The 26,564-nt window shown below is 43.4% G+C and overlaps 3 protein-coding genes across 5 annotated transcripts; 1 reads left to right on the top strand and 2 right to left on the bottom strand.

The window, feature by feature from the left end:
• Positions 1 to 202: 202 nt before the first annotated feature.
• On the bottom strand, positions 203 to 6,019 carry LOC148882898 (14-3-3 protein zeta-like). 3 transcript variants are annotated; one of them, XM_089023144.1, is made up of 6 exons: positions 5,857 to 6,019; positions 3,766 to 4,067; positions 3,463 to 3,625; positions 3,210 to 3,373; positions 3,014 to 3,109; positions 203 to 1,470 (listed from the first exon to the last, which is right to left on the bottom strand). In XM_089023144.1, the coding sequence occupies exons 2-6, from the start codon at positions 4,060 to 4,062 to the stop codon at positions 1,402 to 1,404; spliced, it is 789 nt and encodes a 262-aa protein (XP_088879270.1). In that variant the 5' UTR covers positions 4,063 to 4,067; positions 5,857 to 6,019; the 3' UTR covers positions 203 to 1,401. The 3 variants fall into 3 exon arrangements, with proteins under 3 accessions (XP_088879270.1, XP_088879272.1, XP_088879271.1); XM_089023146.1 differs by lacking the exon at positions 5,857 to 6,019 and adding an exon at positions 5,364 to 5,386; XM_089023145.1 differs by lacking the exon at positions 5,857 to 6,019 and adding an exon at positions 5,142 to 5,301.
• Positions 6,020 to 8,489: 2,470 nt separating this feature from the next.
• znf706 (zinc finger protein 706) lies at positions 8,490 to 11,857 on the bottom strand. The gene is made up of 3 exons (XM_089023693.1): positions 11,699 to 11,857; positions 9,527 to 9,672; positions 8,490 to 9,184 (listed from the first exon to the last, which is right to left on the bottom strand). The coding sequence occupies exons 2-3, from the start codon at positions 9,659 to 9,661 to the stop codon at positions 9,089 to 9,091; spliced, it is 231 nt and encodes a 76-aa protein (XP_088879819.1). The 5' UTR covers positions 9,662 to 9,672; positions 11,699 to 11,857; the 3' UTR covers positions 8,490 to 9,088.
• Positions 11,858 to 15,951: 4,094 nt separating this feature from the next.
• grhl2b (grainyhead-like transcription factor 2b) lies at positions 15,952 to 26,488 on the top strand. Its single transcript, XM_089023688.1, has 16 exons — positions 15,952 to 16,135; positions 17,489 to 17,678; positions 17,918 to 17,985; positions 18,060 to 18,381; positions 18,837 to 18,895; positions 18,978 to 19,134; positions 19,204 to 19,315; positions 21,669 to 21,763; positions 22,758 to 22,916; positions 24,003 to 24,060; positions 24,134 to 24,273; positions 24,423 to 24,460; positions 24,596 to 24,687; positions 25,666 to 25,751; positions 25,851 to 25,915; positions 26,033 to 26,488. Exons 1-16 carry the CDS (start codon positions 16,116 to 16,118, stop codon positions 26,145 to 26,147), a joined length of 1,776 nt encoding a protein of 591 aa, XP_088879814.1. The 5' UTR covers positions 15,952 to 16,115; the 3' UTR covers positions 26,148 to 26,488.
• The last annotated feature ends 76 nt before the right edge of the window (positions 26,489 to 26,564 follow it).

Raw genomic sequence — 26,564 nt, 5'->3', positions numbered from 1 at the left:
GCAATCACATGTGCGTACATCTTGATGAGGTATTCCACGCAAAGTTGAAACTGTTTTTGTCCCCTTCGTTCCAGGGGGTGTTTGCTTCTAAAAGTCATCTGAGGTGAACTCCAACTTACCATTGACTGCTCAGGATAGACTTAAGGGAGGGGGGGAGATTTGGAGGTGACACCAACACAAAAGATACAAGACACGCGTGAAGTACGACATGATTGGATTTAATGTTTTATTGGTCTCACATGAAAGCACATAACCAAATAACCTACTTAGAGTGCCACCTGTAACATGTTTCAATTCCTGCCTCCCCATCATTTTCTTTCCGTTTTTTGACCCACCATGATTAGAAGAAACCAGCACTTTTTTGCGTCGACAAAATGGGCCAAAAAATGCTGCTTCTTACAAAGTTACTTTACGAATCGGCATCACCTTTGACTTCTGAAAAAAAGACGCTGCAGATGCTTTACCTGGTTCAGGCTAAATCCTAAGCGAAAAAAAAAAATGGCAGTTTCAAAGCACACCAACCTCTCACACCATATTAAGAGAAACTCATCAATTCCTGGGGTCAAAGGGGGAATAAAATAGACAAAAAAGCTCTGACAGAATAGAAAAAGTAGCAAAACAAAGTTACAGTATCAGGCTTTTTTGTGTTGTTCATTTTTACGCAAAGTATGCAGGACATGAACTGAAGACAAGTCAGCATAACAAAACGCAATCATCAATGGACCAAATAAAGAAAAAGTCCATTCACACCAAGAACCTTAGCAAGTCTGCTGCTTGAAGCGCACCGAGAACCCACCGAGCCATCATGATGCATGTACCATCTGTGAAACGCAACAGCCGGGTGACGGGAAAACGCAAAAACATTCACCAGTTTGTCAGATGAAACCTGGATATATATTTTTTTCCATTTGTGTGTGTGTGTGTGTACGTGAGCATGTAAACTGGACGAGAATCAGACAACTGACCATTTTGATTCAGTAGACGCGTTTCAAGGTGTTATTGTGGACTCAAGTGTCACAACAGTTCAAGTAAACAAAACAAAGTATCAAAATTAAGTTTGAGGTTTGATTTTTGTCCTGCAACGGTGGCATCTTAACTACCACAAATGATGGTCTAATATAAGGGGGGAGTGAATTACAAGGGGACTAAACTATCAGAAAAATTTACCATTTTTTTGGACACATTGCGTAATGTTTGATTTAACTTTTTTTTAAAGCAGCGGAGGTGTTCTTCCAATGAATGAACATATTGTACTTTACACACCGTGAGTAGAGCGTAAACATACATATGCGCATGTGCGAGGACATGCACAACCATGCGGACAACAAAGGCTGGTGAGGGGTTAAAAAAAAGGGGGGTGAGGGTCAAGGGTGTTCATTTTATCCCGCCATCTTGAAGAGTTCAGTTCTTGCTGGCCTCCGCCGGTGCCTCCGTCTCTTCGGGTTCTGTCTGGGCGTCGGACATCCACAGCTGCAACGAAATACAAAGACAATTAAAAACAGGTTACGTTGGTGCTGAGTAATTGGCAACACCCCACCCTACCCACTCTCGAGGATTTGCACGCTGCAAGAATCGAAATGGGTGCGGAAAATCCCACTGGACCCTCCGCAACCTGCCCACCACCTTTTTCCAGCTACTCCCCTCAGGCAGGCGCTACCGATCCATGCGCACCAAATCCAGCTGACATTTAAACAGCTTCTTCGACCGTTGCCATTAACTCTCTAAACAGTAACCCAAATAGTACTGCATAGTGCCTCCATTTTTTGATGATACTAGTGCAGCGTGTTCTACCGGAGCAAAATTCCTTGTGTGTTCTACATACTTATACAATAAAGATGATTTTGATTCTGAGTCACAGTCGAAGGTGGTGGCGTGTGCCAGACAAGCAGTCAAAAGACTGCTCCCAGCCACTCCCTCAAGTCTCATAAATCGACGGGTATGCTAGCGAGCAGTGGCATACGGTGACCACCAATCGTCTACAGATGCTGCTCCCTGACACGTCTTGGCCCTCATGCGTATGGAGTCGCATTCAAAGAAAATATAAAGCCTGTTCGCACTTCAAACAGGTTTGAAAGTCAAGTCCTGAGGCCAAGATCCCGCAATGCCTCCATTTTGTGTGACACACATACAAATCTTTGGTTCTTGCCAAAATGGTCGGCAAAGTTAAAGGACAACCGACGTCTCTGGACAAGTTGTGTCCATAATTTGTAAAATGGCTTCAATTGACTTCTACAGAGCGTATTTTAATAAGATTCCACCGCATATAGCTATATTTTACTCATTGACTCATGCTGAATATTCCGGAAGTCTTGTTTTTGAGTTGGTGACGAGTCCGTACGTGACGTCACTGATGGAACGACCCTGACCGAAAAAAAAGGACACATTGTAGCAGTCCTTTCAACGCTTGATTGGTCTGAAAACCTTGTGTTACGCCAGAAGAGGGCGTCCAAGCTCCATAGAAGGAATTTATCAGCCTGTGGAAACGCAATACACTGTCATGTCTACAAGAGGTCGCCATTTTCTTCTGCCTATTTTTGGGTGAGACATTTACCCCCAATGTTGCCTCGAGATGGCACGGAATAAATTATTTAATCGATTGCAAACATGTATGCTTTCCTCTTCACAACTATTTGAATCATATTGATAACTGGATGTGTAACAAGAAAGCATATTCTCCGAATCTGAAGCCAATGTTTTGATTCTAGAGCAAGGCAAAGATGTCCTGGCGTGATGTCACGAACAAGGGGGCGGGACCTTCTGAAAATCGCCATTTCCGAGGTCATTTTGAAGTAGTTTTGGGACACTAAGTCATTTTTATTGGTGTTTTGCATTTGAATAAAAACATACTGCGTGTTTTGGGTATTTTAGATGCTATAAAAGTTTTTCTGATGTCAGTTAGGAAACAAAAAAGTGATGTCGGTTGTCCTTTAAATAAAAATCCACACATATAGCCCAGAATGATCTTTTCCACGATACGCTAGCAGAGCACAACATTGTTGCGAAAGGGACTCACAGTCAGATTGTCGCGGAGCAGCTGCATGATCAAGGTACTGTCTTTGTACGAATCGCAGTTGACCGTGTCCAGCTCGCCGATGGCGTCGTCAAAGGCCTGGAAAAGCAAAGCGGTTGGCGTGTTGACACAAAAGCCAACATCAAAACCCCCAAATGCCAAACGTGCATGGCCCAAGGCAACAGAAGGAAATGGGTACTTTTTTGGCCAGTTCGCAGGCCAGGGTGGGTGAGTTGACGATCTCGTAGTAGAAGACGGAAAAGTTGAGCGCCAGGCCCAGGCGGATGGGATGAGTGGGTGTCATGTGGCTGTAGCTGGTTTCCAAGGCCTCCTGGTACGCTTTTTGTGAGCTTTGGATGATTTCTGTCGGGCAGAATGCGGGGCAAGCGCTAAACCCAAAGCATCGCTATTGACCCCACGAGGATAGCAACATTTGGAGCATTTGTACTCACTGTCCCTCTCATCTACAGTGGCAACCTCCGCCTGGTAGCGAAAGTAGTCACCCTTCATCTTCAGGTAGAAGACCTGACTGTCGGCCTCAGAGTCGGGTTTACCGTCGGCCTTAGCGTCTGCCTTAGCTTTGGCATTGGGAAGCAGGTGTTTATCGAGCAGATTCTGCGGGACCAAAGAGCATTTGGGTGGTTAGCGTCATCATGCAAGTTAAAATGAACTCGGATCTCTTTTACTTTTTTTTTTTTTTTGGGGGGGGGCGCAGTGTTCCTTGAGTAACCCGTCAGCTTGTGTGAGGACCTTACCAGAACTTCTGCGCAGATGTCATTAAGCTCCTTCTCGATCTTCAGCCTGTACTCTTTGGCCAGGTTGGCCTTGGCACTGTTCTCCAACTTCTGCTCCATGCTGGACACCACCCTCCACGAGGACCTGCGGGCGCCCACCACGTTCTTGTAGGCGACGGACAGCAGGTTGCGCTCCTCGTTGGTCAGCGGTTCCTTGAAATTCTCCGTCACCGCCTTCATGTCGGCCGCCATGTCATCGTAGCGCTCGGCCTGCTCTGCCAGTTTGGCTTTCTGTACCAGCATCTCCTTGTCTGCCATAGCTCCTGCGTGGGAGGGGGCAAAGGAGGCAAAGGTGAAGAAAAGGAGGGGGGTGGCAGGGAGAACACAAAGGAGACAGAGATTAGGGAGACAGGAGAGAGTGTCGGGGAGAAGGGGGAGGGGCAGCTGATGCCAAACCACAATGGACGTCAAGGAAATCCCCTTTCTTGACTTAAAAATATCCCCAGGGCATGAAAACAAGCAATAAAATGCCAAATATCTTCCCTGAGATGATCGCTTTTTGAATTATCGCACCCGATATCTGACAGATTTGCTGTCATGCTAAATCAGCAGTTTGCAGACGACGAACCTGAAGCCAGCGGGACATAAGAAGGTCGCGAGTGCATTGGTGAAGACCCAGAGAAAGCAAGGTGGCATACACACACCATGACAAAGAGAAAGTTCCACTTCAAGAATGTTGCAAACTATGCAAGACGATCGCAGTTAACATTGCAGCCACAAGGCGGCCCAGAGTATTTTTCAGAATGCTAACAGCAAGAGACCAACCGGTGAGAAAAGCCTCCTCGATACTTCCTTGCAAATACTTCCCAATACATACAAGCTGACTCTTAACCCCGACCTAGGATTGTCATTCAATGGTCCCGCTTCATTTTAAGAGTGACGTGATGTGGTAAACTATAACCCTATCATCGACCACAACCCAAGACAAACATGGATCTTCTCGTGTCTGAGGATCACTCCAAGTTGACACCGACTGTTATTTCCTATTATCCTTGGCTTTGGTGGAATTTTAGGGTGTTACATAGAGGTCACCAGCCCAAAATCAGTTAATTAAAAAAAGGAAGTCAACCAACCCTAAAAAAAGGACATAGGTGGAATAGCCAAGGATAAGTGAATCAGAAAAATGGCGGAATGAAAAAAAATTGAGGCAATAAGCGCAAATGTGAAATGACACTTAAACCTGGTCTGTTTGATCGCTTGAATCAGATTTATCATGAATTTAGGACAGCTTCGAGGTTGGTTAGCTGACAGAAAATAGACCCGAGTAGCACAGCGGTGGGGATACGCTTTCCTCAAAATGGCAGCCGACGGAAGAGCACAGGTAAAAAAACATGTACCTGACGGAAAAACTAAGTCCTCTGGCGTCTGCCCTGCGGTCTTTAAAAACGCGTCGAAATCACGGAAACGATCGGATTCAACCACGTCTTAGCGTGAGACTAGAGAAGAACCGTCTTAGAAAAGCAACATTTAGAGTCAAAATGGCACTACGAGTCAGTGAGTTACATCCACCTGCACCCTTCTGTGGAATGTCGGCTAACCAGGTTTGGCGTCATACACACCTGCACACAAGGAACCGACTAACGATACACACCCAAGGCACCGGGACGAGTATGGAATGTCCTATTCACACATTGAAAACGGAGGCACGGGGGTTCTTCTGAGGAGCCATTTGTGACCTCGGTGGAAGCTAAAACTCAAAAGGGAGACTAGCTTACATGGTCGCTAGTGAACGCCCCCCCCCCACCCACACCCATTCCATGCTTCCTGGAAAACGATCCCGGAAAAAAGACGGAGCTGGTTTAAGTCGTTGGTTAGAGATGGCTCGATAAAATGAGATCTCGCCATTAGGAGGGGGACATGGAGCCTTACGGCCCGATCGCACTAGCCCACCGAACAATGAGCGAGCATCCTCGCCGCGGTTCTCCATTCAAGCGAGCCCGAGCTCGCTAGCCCGAGAATGCATTTTCACGACCCCGCCCGACGTCGACGTCGACGCCGAAGCGAGCCCGCCGCCGGTCCGCCGGAGCGGGGACTCCCGCCGCCACGACTAACCTGTGGACGTGGTTGAAACGGCGCTAGCGTCGTGTTTCCTGATTCGCAATTTGCGATTCCTGATTCCCGGGCCGCACAGCTGATGTTCGTTCGTTCGCTCGCTCGCTCGCTCGCTCGCTCGCTCGTTAGCTCCCGCTCGTCCACGGGGTTTCCCTCCAATCAAAGCCGTACAAGCAGGGTCGCGCTGGGACGGATGACGTCACGACACGGTTGCCGCGGCAACGACAGCGAGGAGTGCAAAATGGCGAGTCACACGCTAAAGAATTTTAGCACCACATTTTCAAACATACTGGACATTTTTTGGTGTGTACATTTTTTCTGGCATGTTTCTTCCTCGACTTTTTTTCATTTCTCGCCTCTGGCAATGTTCCAATGCACATACTTTTCTAAATGTAGTCAAGCATCTTCCTTCCTTTCTTCCATCCTTCTTGCCTTCCTCACTTCCTTCTTTCATCCCTTCCTTCCTTCCTTAACTCCTTTCCTGAGATCCTATTTTATACCTTCATTCCACTGCCCTTCCTCACTTCCCCCACAAGCGCTTTGCCTTCCGCCCCTCCTTTAGTTCAAGCTACAGTGATACCTTGGCTTACAAACTTAATCGGTTCCCAGACAATGTGTAAGGCGAAAAGTGTGTATCCCAAAAAATTATTTCCCATAGGAAACCATTAAAATGAGAATAATCCGTTCCCAGGTACCCATAAAACATAATTTTCTACTTTCTTATTTTCTAAGCCTTAAAACTACACAAAAGATACCATATTTTATGTATAATAAATGTGTTATTGTATTATAATTAAATAAATAAACTGTACTGTATAATAAAGTCATTTGATTTACCTTTGTGATGGCCGTTGATGGCTTGATGGAATGGAGTGGCCGGTTTCATCAGCATTAAAAACTTGATGAGGAACGTAACCCTCTTTTACATCTTGAGGAATGATCCCTTGTAGGTGCTTTCTCTGTGATAATTGTATCTAGTTCCTCATCAATTGTGTTCTGTTAGCTGGGTTGATAGCTTTTTACATTTTTACATTGTACAGATGGCTTGTGTGGGTTGTTTGTGGAGCCTGATTGATGGAATCATTTAATCTTGCAGTCTTTGAACTATCAAAGTTTAAACTCTCTCACTGCCGTCTGCCTGTCTCTTTAATGTTTAAACCACCCCCCTCACTGCTGCATTCTTGACCAATCACGTGGCTTTAACCGAAGACTGGGGGCGGGGAATAGAGGACAAAAACAGTCGGCTGCCATTTTGTTGTTAGACCTGGCTTGTTCACGAATGACACATCAGTCATTGAGGCAGCTCTGTGTACGAAAAAAAGTTTGTATGCCAAGGTAAAGTTCATATGCCAAGGTAAAATTTTCATAAATGTAACGTTCGTAAACCGAAAAGTTCGTAAACCAAGGAGTTCGTAAATCGAGATATCACTGGACTTTTCTATTCCTTCTCCTTTCCTTCTTTACACCCTTCACTGCATCGCTGAAACCTCCTTTTTCCACCTCAGAATTTCCTTCTTCTCAATTCCAGCTTCTTTTCTGCCTTCATTTTCCTTCCTTCAGAACGCCATTTTATGCATTGCCGCCTTTGGTTGGAACTGACTAATCTGTGTTCCTTCATTCCCTCCGTCCTTGTCATACCTGTTTTGAATACACCCTTTCTTCCATTGTTGATTTTTTTGCATTCTTTCATCACTTCCTTACCTCATTCCTTAAATATCTGACCGTTTTTTTCTTGATGGACTTCCTGAATTCTCACTTTCCCTCCTGTCTCCCTTCTATATTTATTCTTTCAGAAAAACAACTAAAATGTCTCTTAAGTAACTCGTGTGTCAAATGTGCTCCATTCATCAGGTTTTGCCAGTAATGTGTTATGGGTGGGGTTTGAAGTCTCTCCAAGTCGGCGGATATGGTGACAAACCTCCTTGAACTCATTTTTTTGGGGGTGCTGGTGATTGGGTGGGGGGGGGGAGCTGCGCACTCACAAAAGCAGCTACCATGACAACCTGCAAATTTGAATTCTATGTTGAGCTCAGAATTGTGCAGTTCCAACGGGGGTGTGTCTGAAAATAGATGACCTTTCGCTGCTGGGAATTTTCACCTCATTAAGGCACATCATTTCATTTGGCGCCTGATTTTTTTTTGTTCTTCTACCCATGAATCCGACCTGCTCCCCCCGATTTTTTTCAGTGACATGTCTGACGAGCGTGATTGCGCACGTCAAAATTAAAATCAACATTTCCAAGATGTTAGCAAGTCGCATTCAGCAGAATCTGAGGACATCCTAACTTTGTTAGCCAGTCAGGAGGCCAGCCTAGTTTCATCAAGTAAACAACAATTTGAAAGATGAAAGACGTCTTAGCCTGAATATAGGCGTGCCATCTGCAACACCCTCATTTATTTATCTTTTAATCTCGAACTCACCCACCAAAAAAAAGAAGGAAAAAAAGAATACATTACATTTTAAGCGCCTTTCAAAGCTCTCCAGGACACTTTACAATCACAGACAAGCATAGGTAATATAATAAATGAAATATAATCTCAAAGACAACGCAAGAAAAAAAATTATAAATAGAAACAAGAGAGAGAGCTACACTGTAATTTATAGGTGGAAAGAAATTAAACAGAGGCAGATGTACCACAAAGTAAAATTTAATAAAACACTATTATACATCAGTGATCATACATTCCAGTTCCTGACACTTTCCTGTGAATGGATAAATCTTTGCTTCTTTGTTTTGTTTAAGTAGCAGCCTGGCCGGTTAGTGGCGACCGAACATTGAGGATTAGCATTAGCGAAGTGACACAAATACAGTGTCAAAAAAACAATGACAGGAATTAAGACCCCCGTGACGGCAAGAGTGTATTTATAATAGCAATGATTGTAGTTCCGATTCACACTAAATCACGTGCAAGTCCCCAGAGGCTAGGTCCAACCTTGGTGCAAGAGTAGCTGTGTGTAATTGTCACAAAATTTACAATGATGGCTCAGCAGGACAATCTTTCCACGCACACGACACATTAGGAAGTCTTCCATTTGCCGGGCGGAGGGCAGGGAATCAAACCTTCATTTTTTTTTACCGTAACTTCCCATTTGGCCACATCACTCTTAATGACGAAAAAAAAAAGGATCAAGAAGAGTGCGAAGTTGGTACGAGAAGGGCCTCAAGGAAGTCATCATCCGAGTGATTGAACAGAGGAAAGCATGGCGGAGATGTTTCTTTTTGTCTTTTGTCTATGCCTCCACGCCTTCCAGTTCGGGAGGCAAAGGGGATTTCGGATGCTTGCTCTCAAAGTGCTGCTTGAAGGTTTTGGGGTCAGGCATCTGAGACTGTGGCGACAAACACAGTAAGAACAGATTAGCAGGAACCACCAACTTCCAGCACATTGAGACCTTGAGAAAATAGGACTTTCAAGTCCAAACTTGACGCACCAGAGAGACATTTTTCACAGGCCTGCCATTTTTGACGACGACAAAAAAACAAAAAACAGCAGGTATACTGAATAAAATTGCCTTTGAAAAGCACAAATGCTCTTCAGCTAGCATCGTTGCTATATCTACGCAACAACACTTCTGAGTCACTAAAAACATTTGAAGACAATGAAGAGCTCTAAAACTGCTCTACCAGGGTGACTCGTTTGTATATTGCACAGCTAAATAATTACAACTGACCCGGCACACGGCACAGGTGAAGACGAGGGCTGCCTTGGCGGCGGTCTTCTGGTCGTGGCCTTTAGCCTTCTTCATCTCAGCCTGCTTCTTAGCATTCTTCTGCTGTGACTGGATCTTCTGATGTCCGCGGGCCATGGCGGTCAAACCTAGCGTGAAATAAGCACAAGGACTCTTCTTTAAAACAGTGGGGGGTAAAAAAAAAAGTCTCCACAATAAACCGTTTCTTAGGTCATGAATACCAATGACATTAAATACAGAACAGCGAACTGCTATCCTGTTGGACGACTGAATGGAAAATTCAAGTAAACCAGTGGTGTGAAATAACCAAATAAGTTTAAGTAGAAAGGTTAGGGGAGTGTTTTTGAAAATTGTCAATATGAGCGAATGCGAGTCCTTACCATGCACAGTGGTATGACTTATGTGATTAATGTATTTAGCAAACACCATGTGCCCAGTGATTGGGTTGGCAACCTTTCTTGGGTGTGCCCCACTTGTAGTGCCAACCGTTCTGTTGGGTGCAGACTGAAAATTAAATTGTCCAAAGGTGTGAATGTGGGTGAAAATGTCCCGTCGCTACTTTTATTAGTTACCTACAAGTGTGCAGTTTTACAATAACAGCAGTTGACCTATTCGAGGTTGCACTATTGGAGAAGACAAAAAGCATACTAACTTAATGTCGATATTCAGCATATGGGAGGGGGGGGGGGGTCAAAGGGCTTTGGGGTTTCTAATGTTTACTATTTTTAAAGGGACAAACTGAACTTAAAATGAACGTTTCCCAGCCCAAAATTCCCAATGGTATGAAGCCTGTTTTGTCCTACTATCAATATGATTCAGTCTTACACAATTAAAAGACAGAACCATGCTTGCCCGAGATAACTAAAATAATTAATGCATTGTGTTATGACAATTAAAGGACAACCGACATCACTTTTTTGTTTCCTAACTGACATCAGAAAAACGTTTTATCGCATCTAAAATACCCAAAACACGCAGTATGATATTTTTAGTCAAATGCAAAACACCAATAAAAATGACTTAAACTTAAAGTGTCCAAAAACTACTTCAAATTGAACCCGGAAGTGTCCAGTTTCAGAAGGTCCCGCCCCCTTGTTTGTTGTGTAACGCCAAGAAGTCTTGCCTTGCTCGAGAATCAAAACAATGGCTTCAGATTCGGAAAAGATGCTTTCTTGTTACTCATCCAGTTATGAATATGATTCAAATAGTTCTGAAGAGGAAAGCATACATGTTTGCAATCGATTAAATAATTTATTCCGGTCATTTTGATGCATCTGGAGAGAAATGTAGTGACTAACTCTTCAGTACTTACAGTACCCCCAAAAAAAGGCAGAAAAGGGCGACAAAGCTCCGTGGAAATTATCTCCTGTTACATTTTGTAAGCGAACATCAAATACACTGTAGAAGTCACAACGATTCACCATCGCATTATTTATGTGTTTTCCTTCTAATTTCGCCATCAACATGGATCAACACAAAGTTTTCAGACCAAACAAAGTACCGCAAAATACATTGAGGTGATGCAAGGTATGTCCTTTATCAGTGAGGGGCGTTCCTTCAGTGACGTAGGGTGAGGACTTGTCATCAAGTCAAAAACAAGACTTCCGGAATATTCAGCGCAAGTCTTAAAACGTAAAATATAGTTATATGCGGTGGAATCTTTGTAAAATACGCTCAGTACAAGTCATTTGAAGCCATTTTACAAATTATGGACACAACTTGTCCGGAGACGTCGGTTGTCCTTTAAGGGAGTTAAAAATCACAAATTCCCCATGACCCACTCCCCCCGTTTTTAGTGATGCGTTTATGGAAGTAAGGAGGAAATTAGTGCACCACGAATTAGGGTTATGCTAACACAAACTGGCGGCCGGTCACACGTTGCGCGTTTTTAAAAGAATACATGAACAAGATCAGGCGTGAAACATTAAAAATGCCTTAAAATCTTAGTTACTTGTGCTTGAAAGCGTTTAAATATTGACTATTTGGTAAAACGGAACAGTGGTTGTTGAAACGTGGATTAGCATTCCAGTTAGCAAAACTGCCCACACAACCTCCATTGGGGCACTCGGGGGCATTTCATCGGCATAAATTAGCCAACCAAGCACACGAATGCGGTGCCCTTTTTCATGTTATTCTAACCTTGACTGAACTTACCTCGTAAAAGTAGAATGCAAGTAAGTAAGCGTCTCTCCCACGGAGCCGAGACGAAAACGTGACAGGCCAGCTGCTAAAATCCCACTGACAACATGACGTCGCTGGTAGATTCAAAGACTGTCGTAAACACACAGTCATCGTCTACAAACACACACCATTTAACGAAAGATAGAATAATATGAGCATGACATTTTATATGTTTGCCTATAAATCAATCTACATAAACAAGAATGTCCTGTTGAATCGTGCGCTGGACAGCAATTATCCAGGTTATAAATAATTTTCGAGCAAGCCATGAAATATCCATAAAATCCGATGACGTTGGCAATGTCGCCGCCTGGTGGTAGAATCCGAACAGTACACATTTCCGTGCTCATTTGACCAAATTATCCCAGTCAGCAATGTGTTCCGCCGAAGTTTAAAATATGTCACATTTAAAATATAGACATATATGTCATGTCAAATAAGTGTCAATAAGCCTTTTTTTTTGTACTATTGTAGAGTGCAACAGATCGTAAAAAGTTACAATACTTATGCATTTTGTTGCATCATTTATATTCCAAAAACGTATTATTAATTAAAATTACGTGTTTAGACAAATCACATTGAGTAATGTGAAAGAAGAAAAAATAAAGTCCAACCAAAATGTTTATCCGGTTAATGAAAATGTACAAAGTGGATGAATGGAGCCAACGCAAATCATATCATGTGAATGCAAGTTATTCAAATCATGTCACGACTGAAATCCTATCCAGGTGAGAAAAGTCTTACTCCGTCCACCTGTCCATATCAGTACCCCCCCCCCCACCATCCTCGACCACCCATCCTATTGCAAAAGCAAGATGAGCCTTTTGTGAAGGGAACGCCCGAGTGGCCCGTAGGCACCTTCCTCCTGTTGTTCAGTCACTTGCTGGATTACAAGACACAGGGTGGGGTTGTCAAGCCCAAGGGGGTTGAAATCGAAGCACACCAATAACTGCCGAGAGTATTCCAAACCCACCCACAATTAAGAAAAAAAATCAAGATATCTTGGCCATATACATTTTTTAATAATCTCTATGCTTTTACTCATCCCAAACAGACTTTTTAAATGAATACAAACGCATAGCAGCTTTGATGTTAAAGAGTACTTTACTCCCTTCCCAGAACGCCACCCCAAATCCACGTCACAAGCACATCACGTGAAAGGTTACCCTGTCGCCCGTTCCCAAGCGTAAGAGGAAGAAGGCCTTTTCGCCTTCCTCATCTGACGCTTTTGCTCCTTTCTCCCTGCCGTTCCCAACCAACCGGTTTTGCCGCAAAGTTGCCGGACCAGTCGAACCGCACACACGCGGCGCAGCGTGGCGCATCAACAATAACCACAACAACAATAATTTAGCACAATGTGGTACACTTTGCCACATATTGTATGTCACTATATCTTAGAAGTGCTGGTTTGACCATTTCACCCACACCGAATCACCTGTTGCACCCTGGATGTGGCAATTTTTCAGGATATTGCAGTGAAATACAGTGATACCTTGGCTTACGAACGTAATTGGTTCCCAGACAGAGTGTGTAAGGCGAAAAGTGTGTATCCCAAAAATTAATTTCCCATAGGAAACCCTTAAAATGAGAATAATCCGTTCCCAGGTCCCCATAAAACATAATTTACTACTTTATAATTTTCTAAGCCTTAAAACAACACAAAATATACCTTATTTTATGTATAATAAATGTGCTATGGTATTATAATTAAAGAAATAAACTGTACAGTATAATAAAGTCATTTTATTGACCTTTGTGATGGTCGTTGATGGCTTGATGGAATGGAGCGGCCGGTTTCCTCAGCATTAAACACTTGATGAGGAACGTAACCTTCTTCTTTCACCATCTTGAGGAATGATCCCTTGGAGGTGCTTTCTTTGCAATAATTTTATCTAGTTCCTCATCAATTGTGTTCTGTTTAGCTGGGTTGATAGCTTTTTGCATCAAGTGTACAGATGGCTTGTGGGGCCTGATTCATGGCATATTTTAACCTTGCAGTCGACACTCTGCCTTTGAACTATCAAAGTTGAAACTCTCTCACTGTCGTCTGCCTGTCTCTTTAATTTTTAAACCACCTCCCCTCACTGCTGCGTTCTTGACCAATCACGATGGCTTTAACCAAAGACCGAGGGCAGGGAATAGAGGAAAAAAAACAGTCGGTTGCCATTTTCTTGTTAGGAGAACAGGCTCGTTCGCAAACGACACATCACTAATTGTGGCGCTCTGTGTGTATCCCGAAAAATAGTTTGTATGCCAAGGTAAAATTTTCATAAATTTAACAAAAAAAATTGTATGCATTGTATTGCACCTGCCTGCACTCGCTTGTGGTTCTGGAGCTGCCAAACAGGTTGACTCCCAATCCCAGGGCCAAGTCCCAACAAGTGAAAAAAAGCGTTTGGTATGTATGATTTTTTTCTTTTTTCTTCACATACGCAGAAGGCAGGAGGAGGCATGGCAACTGGACTTCTTGGACAGCGTCTTGGGATCTGACGTCTTGCTCATGGAGTCGCACGGTTTCAACTGTCACAAAATCACATGGCAAAATCTGGAACGTTTGTGACTACGTATGATCTGCAACCCTTAAAAGAATCCCAGTTCAATCCGAAATACAGTGCAGATGTTTTAGGAGGCCTTTTTTTTGAACATTTCTTTTATGGTGCTTCTGTCCATTCTACAAATCAAATGTGGCCCCTTGAGCTCTGAAAACGATTCCCGCCACTGGTTGACTATCGCATTTATTGTGAACACCTTCAACTCCACCTCCCTCTCTCTGTGTTGTGTTTGTGTGCTGATTGGAAAAGAAAAAAAGACTTCACCTGTATTTATTTAGCACACACAACACAGAGCGTGCCGCAAAGGCCCCAGCTGCTCTAGGAAACAAATGAGACAAGAAGACCATGGCCAAAAGCACACTTACACATAAGGAAGGGGGTGACACGACTGGCGGTTAAAATGAACCTGGAACTTCGAAACCTTTCCTTAAAAAAAAAAAAAAAAAAAAAAAAAAAAAAAGATTTCCATATACGATCACCCGCAGGCTTCCACAAGCAAATGTGCTTGTCTTTTGTCCTGTCAACAGTTTGCAATCGCCCAAACTGTTCAAACGACAATAAATAACAATTAAAGTTTTTAAATAATCAATACGATCAATCAAAAAAAAAATGAACCCTTTTCCGCCTCTGTTGTTGGTTATCATGTATTTGGTAGCGGTGCCTGCCTGTGACGTGATCTCTGAAGCTAAATAAACAGGAGTGAATTAGCATTGAGGTGGTGATTGTAGGAGACAAACATGCACCTGCATTGTTTGCTGTCGGCCTGGCAGATCCCAAACACTGTGATGTGCTCACACAATGGCTCCATTAAAGGGACAATGGTATTGTGTCAACTAATGACCGCCCCCACTCTCCCACTCCCCGACCATCATCAATACCACTGCCTTTATTTCCTCTTTACTCTGTATTGGTGGGCAAACCTTTGTGCCCCGAGGCCCACATTAGGGTTTTTTAAACAGATACTGGGCTGGCTAATTTTATTTTTCCTCGTGAAATATTTCGAACGAATTCACCAATGGCAGTGGTTATTTTTAGTTGCCCTGTAAAAAATGACTTTTTCCACGTTGTGGGTGTCAATGATGCTTTTTGAAATGTTTTACAATGTTCTTTGTTTCTGTCTGTCTCTCTCTCTCTCTCTCTCTCTCTCTCTCTCTCTCTCTCTCTCTCTCTCTCTCTCTCTCTCTCTCTCTCTCTCTCTCTCTCTCTCTCTCTCTCTCTCACTCTCTCAATAGATATAAAAAACCGCTTTATTCTAAACTCGTTTTATATTGTGTGATAAAATACCAACCAAATAATGAATAAACGTAAAATATATATATATATATATATATATTTGGAGCGTCGAAAAAGGCGTGTACTTCACACTGCTTTTCCTGAACTTTCAGCCAATCAACAGTCAACTCTCTTCACCCGCCGGCAACCAACCAATCAGCGACGACCTTACCTTCCCTTCGCTTGCCTGTGAAAGAATTTCCCAAAGCTTAACGATTAGCGACGCCAAATACAAACATAGCCGTGTTGACGCGTGTATGAATCATGTTGACATCGTGATAAAGTACTCAAGTCGACTTTAGTGGAAGGGGAACGGAGGGAGGGGTACTAAACAAAAAACGCGGGCTTTACCTGCCGGATAAGGCGACGGAGGGTAACAATGCGCGAGTGACAGGAGGAGGGGAACTGAAAAAAAAACAGTCTGAGTAGGAGGGGGGGGGGGGGAGAGAAAAAGAAAAGTGGACTTACCTGTACGCCAACTTCTGCCAACCCGCTCCCTCTTATCACCTGCTCCGACTTGAAAGTCCAGTTCCACCAGGCACCGAGCCGGGGAGAGGAGGTGAAATATGTCACAGGAGACAGACAAGTAAGTGATCACGCCTGTGGAGACGATCTTTGATACTCGTACCCAAAGTGTGGAAGGAGGCGGGGGGGGGGGGATATCCCCACTTTCTTCATCATCGCTTTGGAATCGATTTTTTACAAATTTGAGCGGGGGAGATCATTCAAAACGCATATGGTGCATTTTAAAAACAGTCGCTGAGTCGTCATTTTTGCATCACTTGTGGATGTCTAATGATGTAAAGTTTTGGAGGGACGTTTGGTGTGGATTCCCCGTTTTTTTGGGGAGTGGGTGCAGTGTAATTAAATATGCACAGCCGTTTTTGTTTTTTAACTTCAATATTTACATTTGACATTGCAGTGTAGCCCAACGGTCTTGTGCAAATATGCACATTAATAGCTTGTGATTCTCAAGAACACAGTGCGGCCCATGACGTGCTTGCTGTTTTGTTGTATAGCCTCCCAATTTTCAACTCCCTTTTCTCAAACTTGCAATTGCGATTTTGAGATCTGATTCCACTTCAGTCAATACATCTTTTGTAAGTGGGAAAGGAAATTAGAGTGATTTGAACGAATGATTGTGAGGGGCAAAAAAGAGTCAATAAAGTTATTAATTGATATTTTTAAATCGCCATTTTCCTCATTTAGAGAAAGAAAAATATTAAAAAAATGTCACTTATTCATATATATTGTTCTCATTTGTGAAAATAAATACGAACGAATGACAACGACTATCGAACCAAATTTCAAGTAGGTGTTGCAAGCATCCGTCCTACGACACATTCCTCCTCACATTGTGGCATTCTCAAAGCCGAAAGATTGAACATCAGCTCATCTAAAAACCACGACCCAATCGCAAAGGTGAAAAGATAAGGCCAAATGCTGGAGAACACCCGTGACCCATACCGACACATTGTCCGATGCCTGTATGGTGGCCACGTGGTTGCCACGGTGATATCTCAGTAGGCAAACACACAGGGAGGGGCGCAGCACATTGGCAACTCGCCGAAAGCTACCATCAGTCAAAGTGTCGATGTGGATGTCCCGCTCGCGCTGACTAAATCCTTGTGGTTTGGTTTCGGGGCTTTCTTGGAAGTGTTCTTGAGCGAGGCCGAGGCGCGAGCGCCAATTTACATCTGGCGTGGCGTCACGTATGCCGTGCCTCTCGTGGACACGCCGCCAAACTCAAGATGTTGTGACAACACGGCGTGTTGAACCACGCGGTGTCATTTCTCGTCCGAAAGTGCGTCGAAGGCCCGACCGACTGGCTAGTTTGAGCCTCTCGCGAAGCGACTTCACGGCGTCAAAGTGCCGATGAGCCTTGATCTGAAGGCCCTGCCCATCTTTCGCTCACCGAGTGACTGCGGTGTGTGCCCAGCAAGCGTCTGGTGGTGGTGGTCCCCAACGAGAGCTCCTTTCCGGCGGTGCGGCGGGCTTACACCAGCGAGGACGAGGCATGGCGCTCGTACCTGGAGAACCCGCTGACGGCCGCCACCAAGGCCATGATGAGCATCAACGGCGACGAGGACAGCGCCAACGCCCTGGGCCTCCTCTACGACTACTACAAGGTCTCTTGGGCCACTTTCGGGGGCGCTCCCACCACTGATTTCACCCCCAAGTAACGTTCGGATCTTGCATGAGTTTCGCATCCGTCTCCAGTGCCCTTTTTTCACTTGACCTATTGAAAATATTTTTTGTCCTCAATAGAGTTGACAGATTTCATTTCAGATCGAGCACCGGTGTCCAAGTCAATGTTTTGACATTTCCATGGTGAATCGTGATCGGCCTCTTCAACGTTGTATTTCAGGTTCCCAAAGAAAAGCGACTCCTGACCGCTCCCAAAGTTGCGGAAATGACGGAAGTGCAGGAGAAAAGGTTGCTGGACGGGTCGCGGGGCCGAACGCATAGCGTTGCTTTCTCACCGTCACGCCGCCTCCGTCTTTGTCCAGGTCGGCCGGCAACCCCGGTGCCGCCGAGGCGTCGGAAAACCGGGTCCAGGTTCTGAAGTCGCTGCCCGTCAACCTGTCGCTCAACGCCGAGCAGCCCGACGCCACCAGCGGGGCGCCTTCCCCGGCCAAGGCCGAGTCCTACGTGCCGGTCTACGCGCCCGCGAGCACCGGACTCCACTACCGCCTGGATGGCGAGGAGGCGTCGCGAGTGGTCTATGAGCAGAGTCCTTACGAGTTCACCGCCGTCAGCCACGGTTCCTATGCGAAGGGAGACCGGCGGAGCCCGCCCGACAGCCCCCCGTTTGACGAGGACGGGGACACGGTGAGACCTTTTTCGGGTGTGAGGGGAGGTGGTTTAAACATTAAAGAGACAGACAGACGACAGTGAGAGTTTCAACTTTGATCGTTCAAAGGCAGAGTGTAGACTGCAAGGTTAAAATATCCCATCCCATCAAATGACTTTATTATTTAGGAGTGTTTATTTCTTTAATTATAATACCATAGCACATTTATTATACATAAAATAGGGTATATTTTGTGTAGTTTTAAGGCTTAGAAAATAAGAAAGTAGAAAATTATGTTTTATGGGGACCTGGGAACGGATTATTCTCATTTTAATGGTTTCCTATGGGAAATTAATTTTTGGGATACACACTTTTCGCCTTACACACTCTGTCTGGGAACCAATTAATTTCGTAAGCCAAGGTATCACTGTATTTTGAAAGTGGAGGGGGTGAAAAGCTCCTGATTGTCTTTTGGTGTTTTTTTCCCTGTTAGAAGTACCACACGCCTTCCTCCATGGCATCCGACGACTTCTTGTTCCAGCAGGACGCGGCGTAAGTCGGCACCTGTTGTGCAAGCGCAAGTGAGTTTTGAATTTTCCGCCATTTTGTCACGCCGAATGTGGCGACATTGCAGCGACAGTTTCCAGTACACGCTGGACGCCACCCGCTCGCTCCGCCAGAAGCAGGGTGAGGGTCCCATGACCTACCTGAACAAGGGCCAGTTCTACGCCGTCACCCTCAACGAGCTGAGCGCCAACAAGCGCCTCAGACACCCCATCAGCAAAGTGCGGGTGAGCGCTACCGCCGCCGCCTCCCTTTTTTTTAAATTCTAAAATGACCAAGTGGTGTTTTTGTCTCAGAGTGTGATCATGGTGGTGTTCAGCGAGGACAAAAACCGAGACGAGCAGCTGAAATACTGGAAGTACTGGCACTCCAGGCAACACACGGCCAAGCAAAGAGTCCTGGACATCGGTGAGAAGGAAGTCTTTGATTTTTTTTTCTTTCATTCCCATGATGGAATGCGCTTGCTCCCTTTCAAAAAGCAAAAAAAGGGGAAAAGAAGAAGAGAAAAAAAAGGCCACACTGAGAGCAAACAAGCCCCCACCCTGCTCACTATCTCCAAGCCTTCAGGCAAAACAGTCACCGCGACACACACACCTGAAAAATAGCGAATTGTTTCTGGAACACCTCCACTATGTCTTGTTGATGTGTCTGTGTGCCTTTGAGGTTTGTTGGTGTATTTGACAAGCTGGGGCCTGCTAGCGTAGCAAAACGTTTTGAGCTATGTGAGACGCGTGCATGCGTGCGTCCATATAGACACGCACACGCGGCTTGTCGGGACAGGGAGCGGAATGTGTGACCATGCTGGCGCCATTAAAAAGAAGAATTCTGCCCAATAAACAAAACATAATGTCCAGGAAAAAAGACTTCCGCACTATTTAAAATGGATGGAAAATAAATGGAACATATACAAGTTTTTTTAGTACAAAAACAAAACAAAGATACATTCATCTATTAGTCCATTACCAGTTGCAGTTTTCAATGAACGCTGGCGTGTGTGGCTGCCGCTGCTCACCCGCAGAAAAAAATATCCTGTGACTGTATCGTGTCCTTGAGAGTTTTGAAAGGCACTTATAAATGAAATGTATTATTATTATTATTATTATTATTATTATTATTATTATTATTATCTAGGATAATAATAGCTGGCTAACTATTTGCTATCAATTTGCGATGTATTTGCTAACTAGCTATCTATTTGATATCCATTTGCTATCTATTAGCTAGCTACCTATCTAGCTATCCTTTTGCTATCTATTTGCTTTCTATTAGCTATCTGTCTCGCTACCTAGCTTCTATTAGCTAGCTACCTAGCTGGCTAACTATTTGCTATCCATTTCCTATCTCTTGGCTATCTGGCTAGCTAGATATGTAGCTGGCTATGTATTAACAATATGGCTGTCTAGTTAGCTAACTGTCTAGCTAGCTATCTATTAGCTATCTGTTAGCTAGCTGGCTAGATTTCTATCTTTTTGAGTTACTTCCGAGTTGAGTGAACGCTGGCGAATGTGGCTGCCGCTTCTCACCCGCAGAAAAACCGATCATCTGACTGTAAAGTGACCTTGAGAGTTTTGAAAGGCGCTTAGAAATTAAATGTATAATAATAATAATAATAATAATAATAATAATAATAATAATAATAATAATAATAATAATAATAATAATAATAATAATAATGATGATAATCATAATATATTTCATTTATAAGCGCCTTTCAAAACTCTCAAAGAAACTTTACAGTCACAGGATATTTTTTTTTGCAGGTGAGCAGCGGCAGCCACACGCGCCAGCGTTCACTGAACCCGGAAGTAACCAAAGTAAAGATTTTTTTTTCAGTAGACACTTGTAATTAATGATAAGTGTAAAATCACACTCAAGATATATACTATACTGTTTAGCTCAACAGCTAGCTAGAGTGGCTATCTAGTAAGCTCATGTCGTTAATAGTTATTACCACACACAACAAGAATGAAATTAATGATGATAATAACAATAATAATGCCGTCATTTTCCCGTTGACCTCACGAGCGAAACTGCGGCGCAAGCTAGCTCAGCCCAGATTGCCGGGACCCACCCAGCCGCTAGACTAAATCTCTTTTCCGCTGGCTGAATGCAACCCGAAACCGCCGGGAAAGTTGATTTGAATAGCAGCGGAGGAGGGGCCCGCCGGCCCTCCCGCCCACCCGGGCGTGAGTGAATGATGTGCAGGTGCCCCGGGCCACGTCACCCAATACACCAGCTCACTTCAAAAACGGCTGCGGGCTACTTGTTTCCTGTCTCCATTGTGCACGTGTGGCGGAGCAAGGAAACGTTCATTCCCAACATATCCACAAAATGCCACCCCCCTGTCCGCGCACCCATTTTCATTTTTTCCATTCACATGGAAGCCGGCAACATGGCCGCCGAGGCAAAAAGGGGGCCACACGGGGCTCATCCATCCGTTGCTTTCACAGCAATCGTCCCGCTTGTGACCCTCAGAGAAAATTGTCAGCTTGAAAGGCACTATTCGTTAGTGTGCGCGGCAGAATTCCTGAGCCGCTCCCCGTTTGCCGTGCCGCCATTAAAAGGGTTTCCCCCATCGGCCTTTTGAAGCCACACACTTTGTTTATCCTCGCCAAGATAAGACTTGGCCTCACCAAATGGAAGCGTGCGCTCTTGGCTTGCTTATCAGGAACAAACAATGGCTACCTGATTGTGACTTTTAATGACCACTCTGCGCTAACCCTTCTTTTTTCTCTCTCTATTTGTTTTTTTCTCCTTCCAGCCGACTACAAGGAGAGCTTCAACACCATCAGCAACATCGAAGAAATCGCCTACAATGCCATCTCCTTCACGTGGGACGTCAACGAAGAGGCCAAGGTCTGAAAAACAACCGACAATTCAAATAACGTAGGGAAAAAATTGCACTTCGCCACTACACATAAATAGAAAATATATATTACAATGTGTAAGTAACACAAATAATTACAACTACATTAAATACAAATAATAAATAAATAAAATATATAATAGGCAAGTAACACAAATAATTACAACTACGTTAAATACAAATAATAATAAAAAATATATACATTACAATAAGTAAGGAAGACAAACAATTACAGTAAATACAAATAATGACTAAATTAATAAAAATATTATGTGTAAGTAACATAAATAATTACAACTACATTAAATCCAATAAATAAATAAATAAATAAATAAATATATTACAATGTGTAAGGAACACAAATAATCAAAACTACATTAAATACAAATAATAAATAAAAAATATTATACACTAAACTGTGAACGTAACAAAAGTAAATTAAAACTACATTAAATACAAATAATAAATAAATAAATAAACATGATATATTATACTGTGAAAGTAACAAAACTAAATTAAAATGACATTAAATACAAATATTAAATATATATTATAATGTCAAAGTAACAAAAATGAATTAAAACTACATCAAATGCTAATAATAAATAAATAATATATATTATAATGTGTAAGTGACAAAAATGAATCAAAACTACATCAAATACAAATAAAAAATGAAAAATATTATATGTTATCATGTGAAAGTAACAAAAGTAAATTAAAACTACGTTAAATACAAATAATAAATAAATAATAGGATATATTATACTGTGAAAGTAACAAAACTATATTAAAACAACATAAAATACAAATAACAAATGTCTAAAGATGATTATATATGATAATGCGTAAGTAAGAAAAATGAACGAAAACGCCCTAAAATCCAAACGCACAACGGCAAGAGGAAGAAGTCCTCCCGACTTCCCGTTTGACGGCGACAAACGCGGCGAGCATCCGTGACACGTGCAATGTGCCGCCCGTTAGATCTTCATCACGGTCAACTGCCTGAGCACGGACTTCTCGTCGCAGAAGGGCGTCAAGGGTCTCCCCCTCATGATCCAGATCGACACGTACAGCTACAACAACCGCAGCAACAAGCCTCTGCACAGGGCCTACTCGCAGATCAAGGTCTTCTGTGACAAGGTCAGATAAGGTTGCTGGGAAAACCAAAAAAAGGGGGGGGGGGATTCACCACGGGTAAAATAAGACACCCCTACTTTTTTCACTCCAAACACTAATCCAATACAGGCATAGCCTCGGTTTACAAACCCCTTGGCTTGCGAACGTTTCGGTTTACGAACGTAAAATTTATGAAAATTTTACCTTGGCATACGAACCTTTTTCGGGATACACACGGAGCTGCCTCAATGAGTGATGTGTCATTCGCGAACGAGCCCCTTCTTCTAACAACAAAATGGCTGCCGACATATTTTTTTGTCCTCTATTCCCCGCCCCCAGTCGTCGGTTAAAGCCACGTGATTGGTCAAGAACGCAGCAGTGAGCGGAGTTGGTTTAAACATTAAAGAGACAGGCAGACGACAGAGAGAGAGTGACAAAATGGATAGAAAACAGTGACATTTGGACTCGTTTCAACTTTAATAGTGTGTGTAGACTGCAAGGTTAAAATATCCCATCAATCAGGCTCCACAAATAACCCAAGCCATCTGTACACTTGATGCAAAAACCTATCAACCCAGCTAAACAGAACACAATTGATGAGGAACTAGATAAAATTATAGCAGAGAAAGCACCTAAAAGGATCATTCCATAAGATGGTAAAAGAAGAAGGCTACGTTCCTCATCAAGTGCTGAGGGAACCGGCCGCTCCATTCCATCAAGCCATCAACGACCATCACAAAGGTCAATAAAACGACTTTATTATACAGTACAGGTTATTTCTTTAATTATAATACCATAGCACATTTATTATACATAAAATAAGGTATATTTTGTGTAGTTTTAAGGCTTAGAAAATTAGAAAGTAGAAAATTATGTTTTGTGGGAACCTGGGAACGGATTATTCTCATTTTAATGGTTTCCTATGGGAAATTAATTTTTGGGCTACACACTTTTCGCCTTACACACGCTGTCTGGGAACCAATTAAGTTTGTAAGCCAAGGTATCACTGTACTGTATTTTTATTCGGCTGACTTGGCCTGATGTTGGCACAAGTGCGCCCTCTTGCGGACACACCTGTTCACAGCGTATCACTTCATTGGCTTCTTCCAGGGGGCAGAGCGTAAAATCAGGGACGAAGAGAGGAAGCTATCCCGCAAGAAATCCAAAGGTCCACCATCTCCTAATATATATGAGTTCATAAGCAGAAGCCGTGAAGCACTTTTTTTCCCTTTACTGTGCAGGTAAAGATGGCGCGGCGGGTGTCATCACGGTAGCCAAGAAGTCAGACAGCACCTATTTCAAGACTATGACTGACCTGGAAGCGCAACCTGTCCTCTTTATCCCCGATGTCCACTTTGGAAACCTTCAGAGGGCCGGACAGGTACGCTCTGCCATGAAAAATCACGCTTTCTTTAGATTTTCTTTTAAAAACAAAGCAAAACAGTTGGGTGATAGAAGTCCATTTTGTTTTATTTTATTTTTTTCAAGCAAGAAAAATGTCAGATGATGTAACAAAAGGCGTGTTTTCAGGTGTTCACCTTCAACACAGAGGAAATGGAGCGAGAAGGGTGAGCGCGCCCAATCAGGAAGTGTCATTTCCATGGGCTCAAAGAGATATGCAAATTATGTGCACTACACGGGGACAAAGCAAATTAATCGCTTTTTTTGTTTGTTTGTTTTTTTTATGATAATGTCGGCACCAGGAGCGTGCTGGTGAAAAGGATGTTCCGGCCGTCGGACGACGACGTGTGTCCATCGCCGCAGAAACAGATCAAGGAGGAAGCGCACAAGAGAGGTACAGTGATACCTTGGCTTACAAACTTAATTGGTTCGCAGACAGTGTGTAAAGCGAAGTGTGTATCCCAAAAATTAATTTCCCATAGGAAACCATTAAAATGAGAATAATCCGTTCCCAGGTCCCCATAAAACATAATTTTCTACTTTTTAATTTTCTAAAACTACACAAAATATACCTTATTGTATGTATAATAAATGCGATATGGTATTATAATTAAAGAAATAAACCGTACTGTATAATAAAGTCGTTTTATTGACCTTTGTGATGGTCGTTGATGGCTTGATGGAATGGGTAGCTTTTTGCATAAAGTGTCTCAAGGAGCTCTCAGTTGTACATCTTGGAAGTTGTGATATTGCAACAGATGCAAGCAGACACACTAGAAACATCCTTAATAGCTGCTTCCCTTGCTTGTCTTTTCATTTCAAATTGAACTGATGGCGAGTGCGCGTTATTTGTGGACCCTGATTGATGGGAATTTTAACCTTGCAGTCTACACTCTGCCTTTGAACTATCAAAGTTGAAACGACAAATTTCACTGTTTTCTATCCATTTTGTCTCTCTCTCTGTCGTCTGCCTGTCTCTTTAATGTTTAAACCACCTCCCCTCACTGCTGCGTTCTTAACCAATCACGTGGCTTTAGTCAAAGACTGGGGGAGGGGGAATAGAGGACAAAAACAGTCGGCTGCCATTTTGTTGATAGAAGAATGGGCTCGTTCGCGAATGACACATCACTCATTGTGAGAGCTTCGTGGGTATCGCGAAAAATAGTTTTTATGCCAAGATAAAATATTCATAAATTTAACGTTCGTAAACCGAAATGTTCGTAATTCAAGGGGTTCGTAAACCGAGGTATCACTGGAGGGCGTTTGGGGTTCTGAACTCGTCAATTCAAAGATTGTGGCCCCTAAATTGACAACGTTGGGTCGCTGTTGTATCCGTCATCAAAGCTGACGTGGCGCATTTGTCCCGCCGCAGTGCTGCTGTACGTCCGCAAGGAGACGGACGAGGTGTTTGACGCGCTCATGCTCAAGTCGCCCACGCTACGAGGCCTACTGGAGGCGGTCAGTGGCTGCCCCCATTTTAGCTCTTCGCCATCTTGAGACTTTTTGTCTTTTTCGTCAAAACAACCCCAGTCAGCATTTTCCTTTGTTTTTTTGCAGATATCGGACAAGTACGGCCTCACCATGGAGAAGATTGCCAAAGTCTACAAAAAAAGCAAAAAAGGGTGAAGCGGACACACCAGCAATTGAGTTTTGCATAAGTTGTCTTTCATTCCACTTTTTTTTTATGATGCCAACATGCTAACCCCTGCCTTTATTTGTTTTTTTTTTTTTTCATCCAGCATCCTGGTGAACATGGACGACAATATCATCGAGCACTACTCCAACGAGGACACCTTCATCCTGCACATCGAGAGCTACGCCGACACCTACAAGGTCACGCTGACTGAAATCTAAAAAAAAAAAAAGTTGAAGACTGTGGGGGCTCATCGCCGCTCGAAAGGTTCTTAATGGCGCCCGTATTCACGGTTGGTATCGATGGCGGGTGCGCCTTCGCCATCATGGAAGCACGTCGTCCTCCTTCGCTCTACATGGCCATCTTCCTTTTTGTTGTTTATTTTCTTGTATTATTTATTTCTTTTCTTAACATTTCCGTGCGCCATCGATTTCAAGTTCTCGAACGAATTCACATTTCAGCGAATTGCCAGCAAATCGCCCTCAAGCCTGATTTTATAAATTTAATGTCAAGATTCACGTCAGCGCGGGTTAAGACGGGAATAAAAACAGACTCGGTTTTATGCGGGTTGATGGTTTTTTTTTCTCCGCGGCTGACAAAAACAAGACACTTGGCTCTATTGTCTTTATTTAAATGAC

The sequence above is a fragment of the Hippocampus bargibanti genome, linkage group LG20 (assembly GCF_051943395.1).
Source record: "Hippocampus bargibanti isolate YZ-2025 linkage group LG20, ASM5194339v1, whole genome shotgun sequence".
NCBI lineage: Eukaryota > Metazoa > Chordata > Actinopteri > Syngnathiformes > Syngnathidae > Hippocampus > Hippocampus bargibanti.
This window is presented reverse-complemented; position numbering and strand designations above follow the sequence as displayed.

Excerpts from the sequence above, each read along its gene's own strand:
- LOC148882898 (XM_089023144.1), bottom strand. The coding sequence starts at position 4,062 with ATGGCAGACAAGGAGATGCTGGTACAGAAAGCCAAACTGGCAGAGCAG. Across the intron at positions 3,374-3,462 it reads CACTGTAGATGAGAGGGACA|AAATCATCCAAAGCTCACAA; the intron begins GTGAGTACAAAT and ends TCTGCCCGACAG. Across the intron at positions 1,471-3,013 it reads TGCTCCGCGACAATCTGACT|CTGTGGATGTCCGACGCCCA; the intron begins GTGAGTCCCTTT and ends ATTTCGTTGCAG.
- znf706 (XM_089023693.1), bottom strand. The coding sequence starts at position 9,661 with ATGGCCCGCGGACATCAGAAGATCCAGTCACAGCAGAAGAATGCTAAG. Across the intron at positions 9,185-9,526 it reads TCACCTGTGCCGTGTGCCGG|TCTCAGATGCCTGACCCCAA; the intron begins GTCAGTTGTAAT and ends TTGTCGCCACAG.
- grhl2b (XM_089023688.1), top strand. The coding sequence starts at position 16,116 with ATGTCACAGGAGACAGACAA. Across the intron at positions 24,061-24,133 it reads ATCCCGCAAGAAATCCAAAG|GTAAAGATGGCGCGGCGGGT; the intron begins GTCCACCATCTC and ends TTTACTGTGCAG. Across the intron at positions 24,461-24,595 it reads GAGGAAATGGAGCGAGAAGG|GAGCGTGCTGGTGAAAAGGA; the intron begins GTGAGCGCGCCC and ends TGTCGGCACCAG.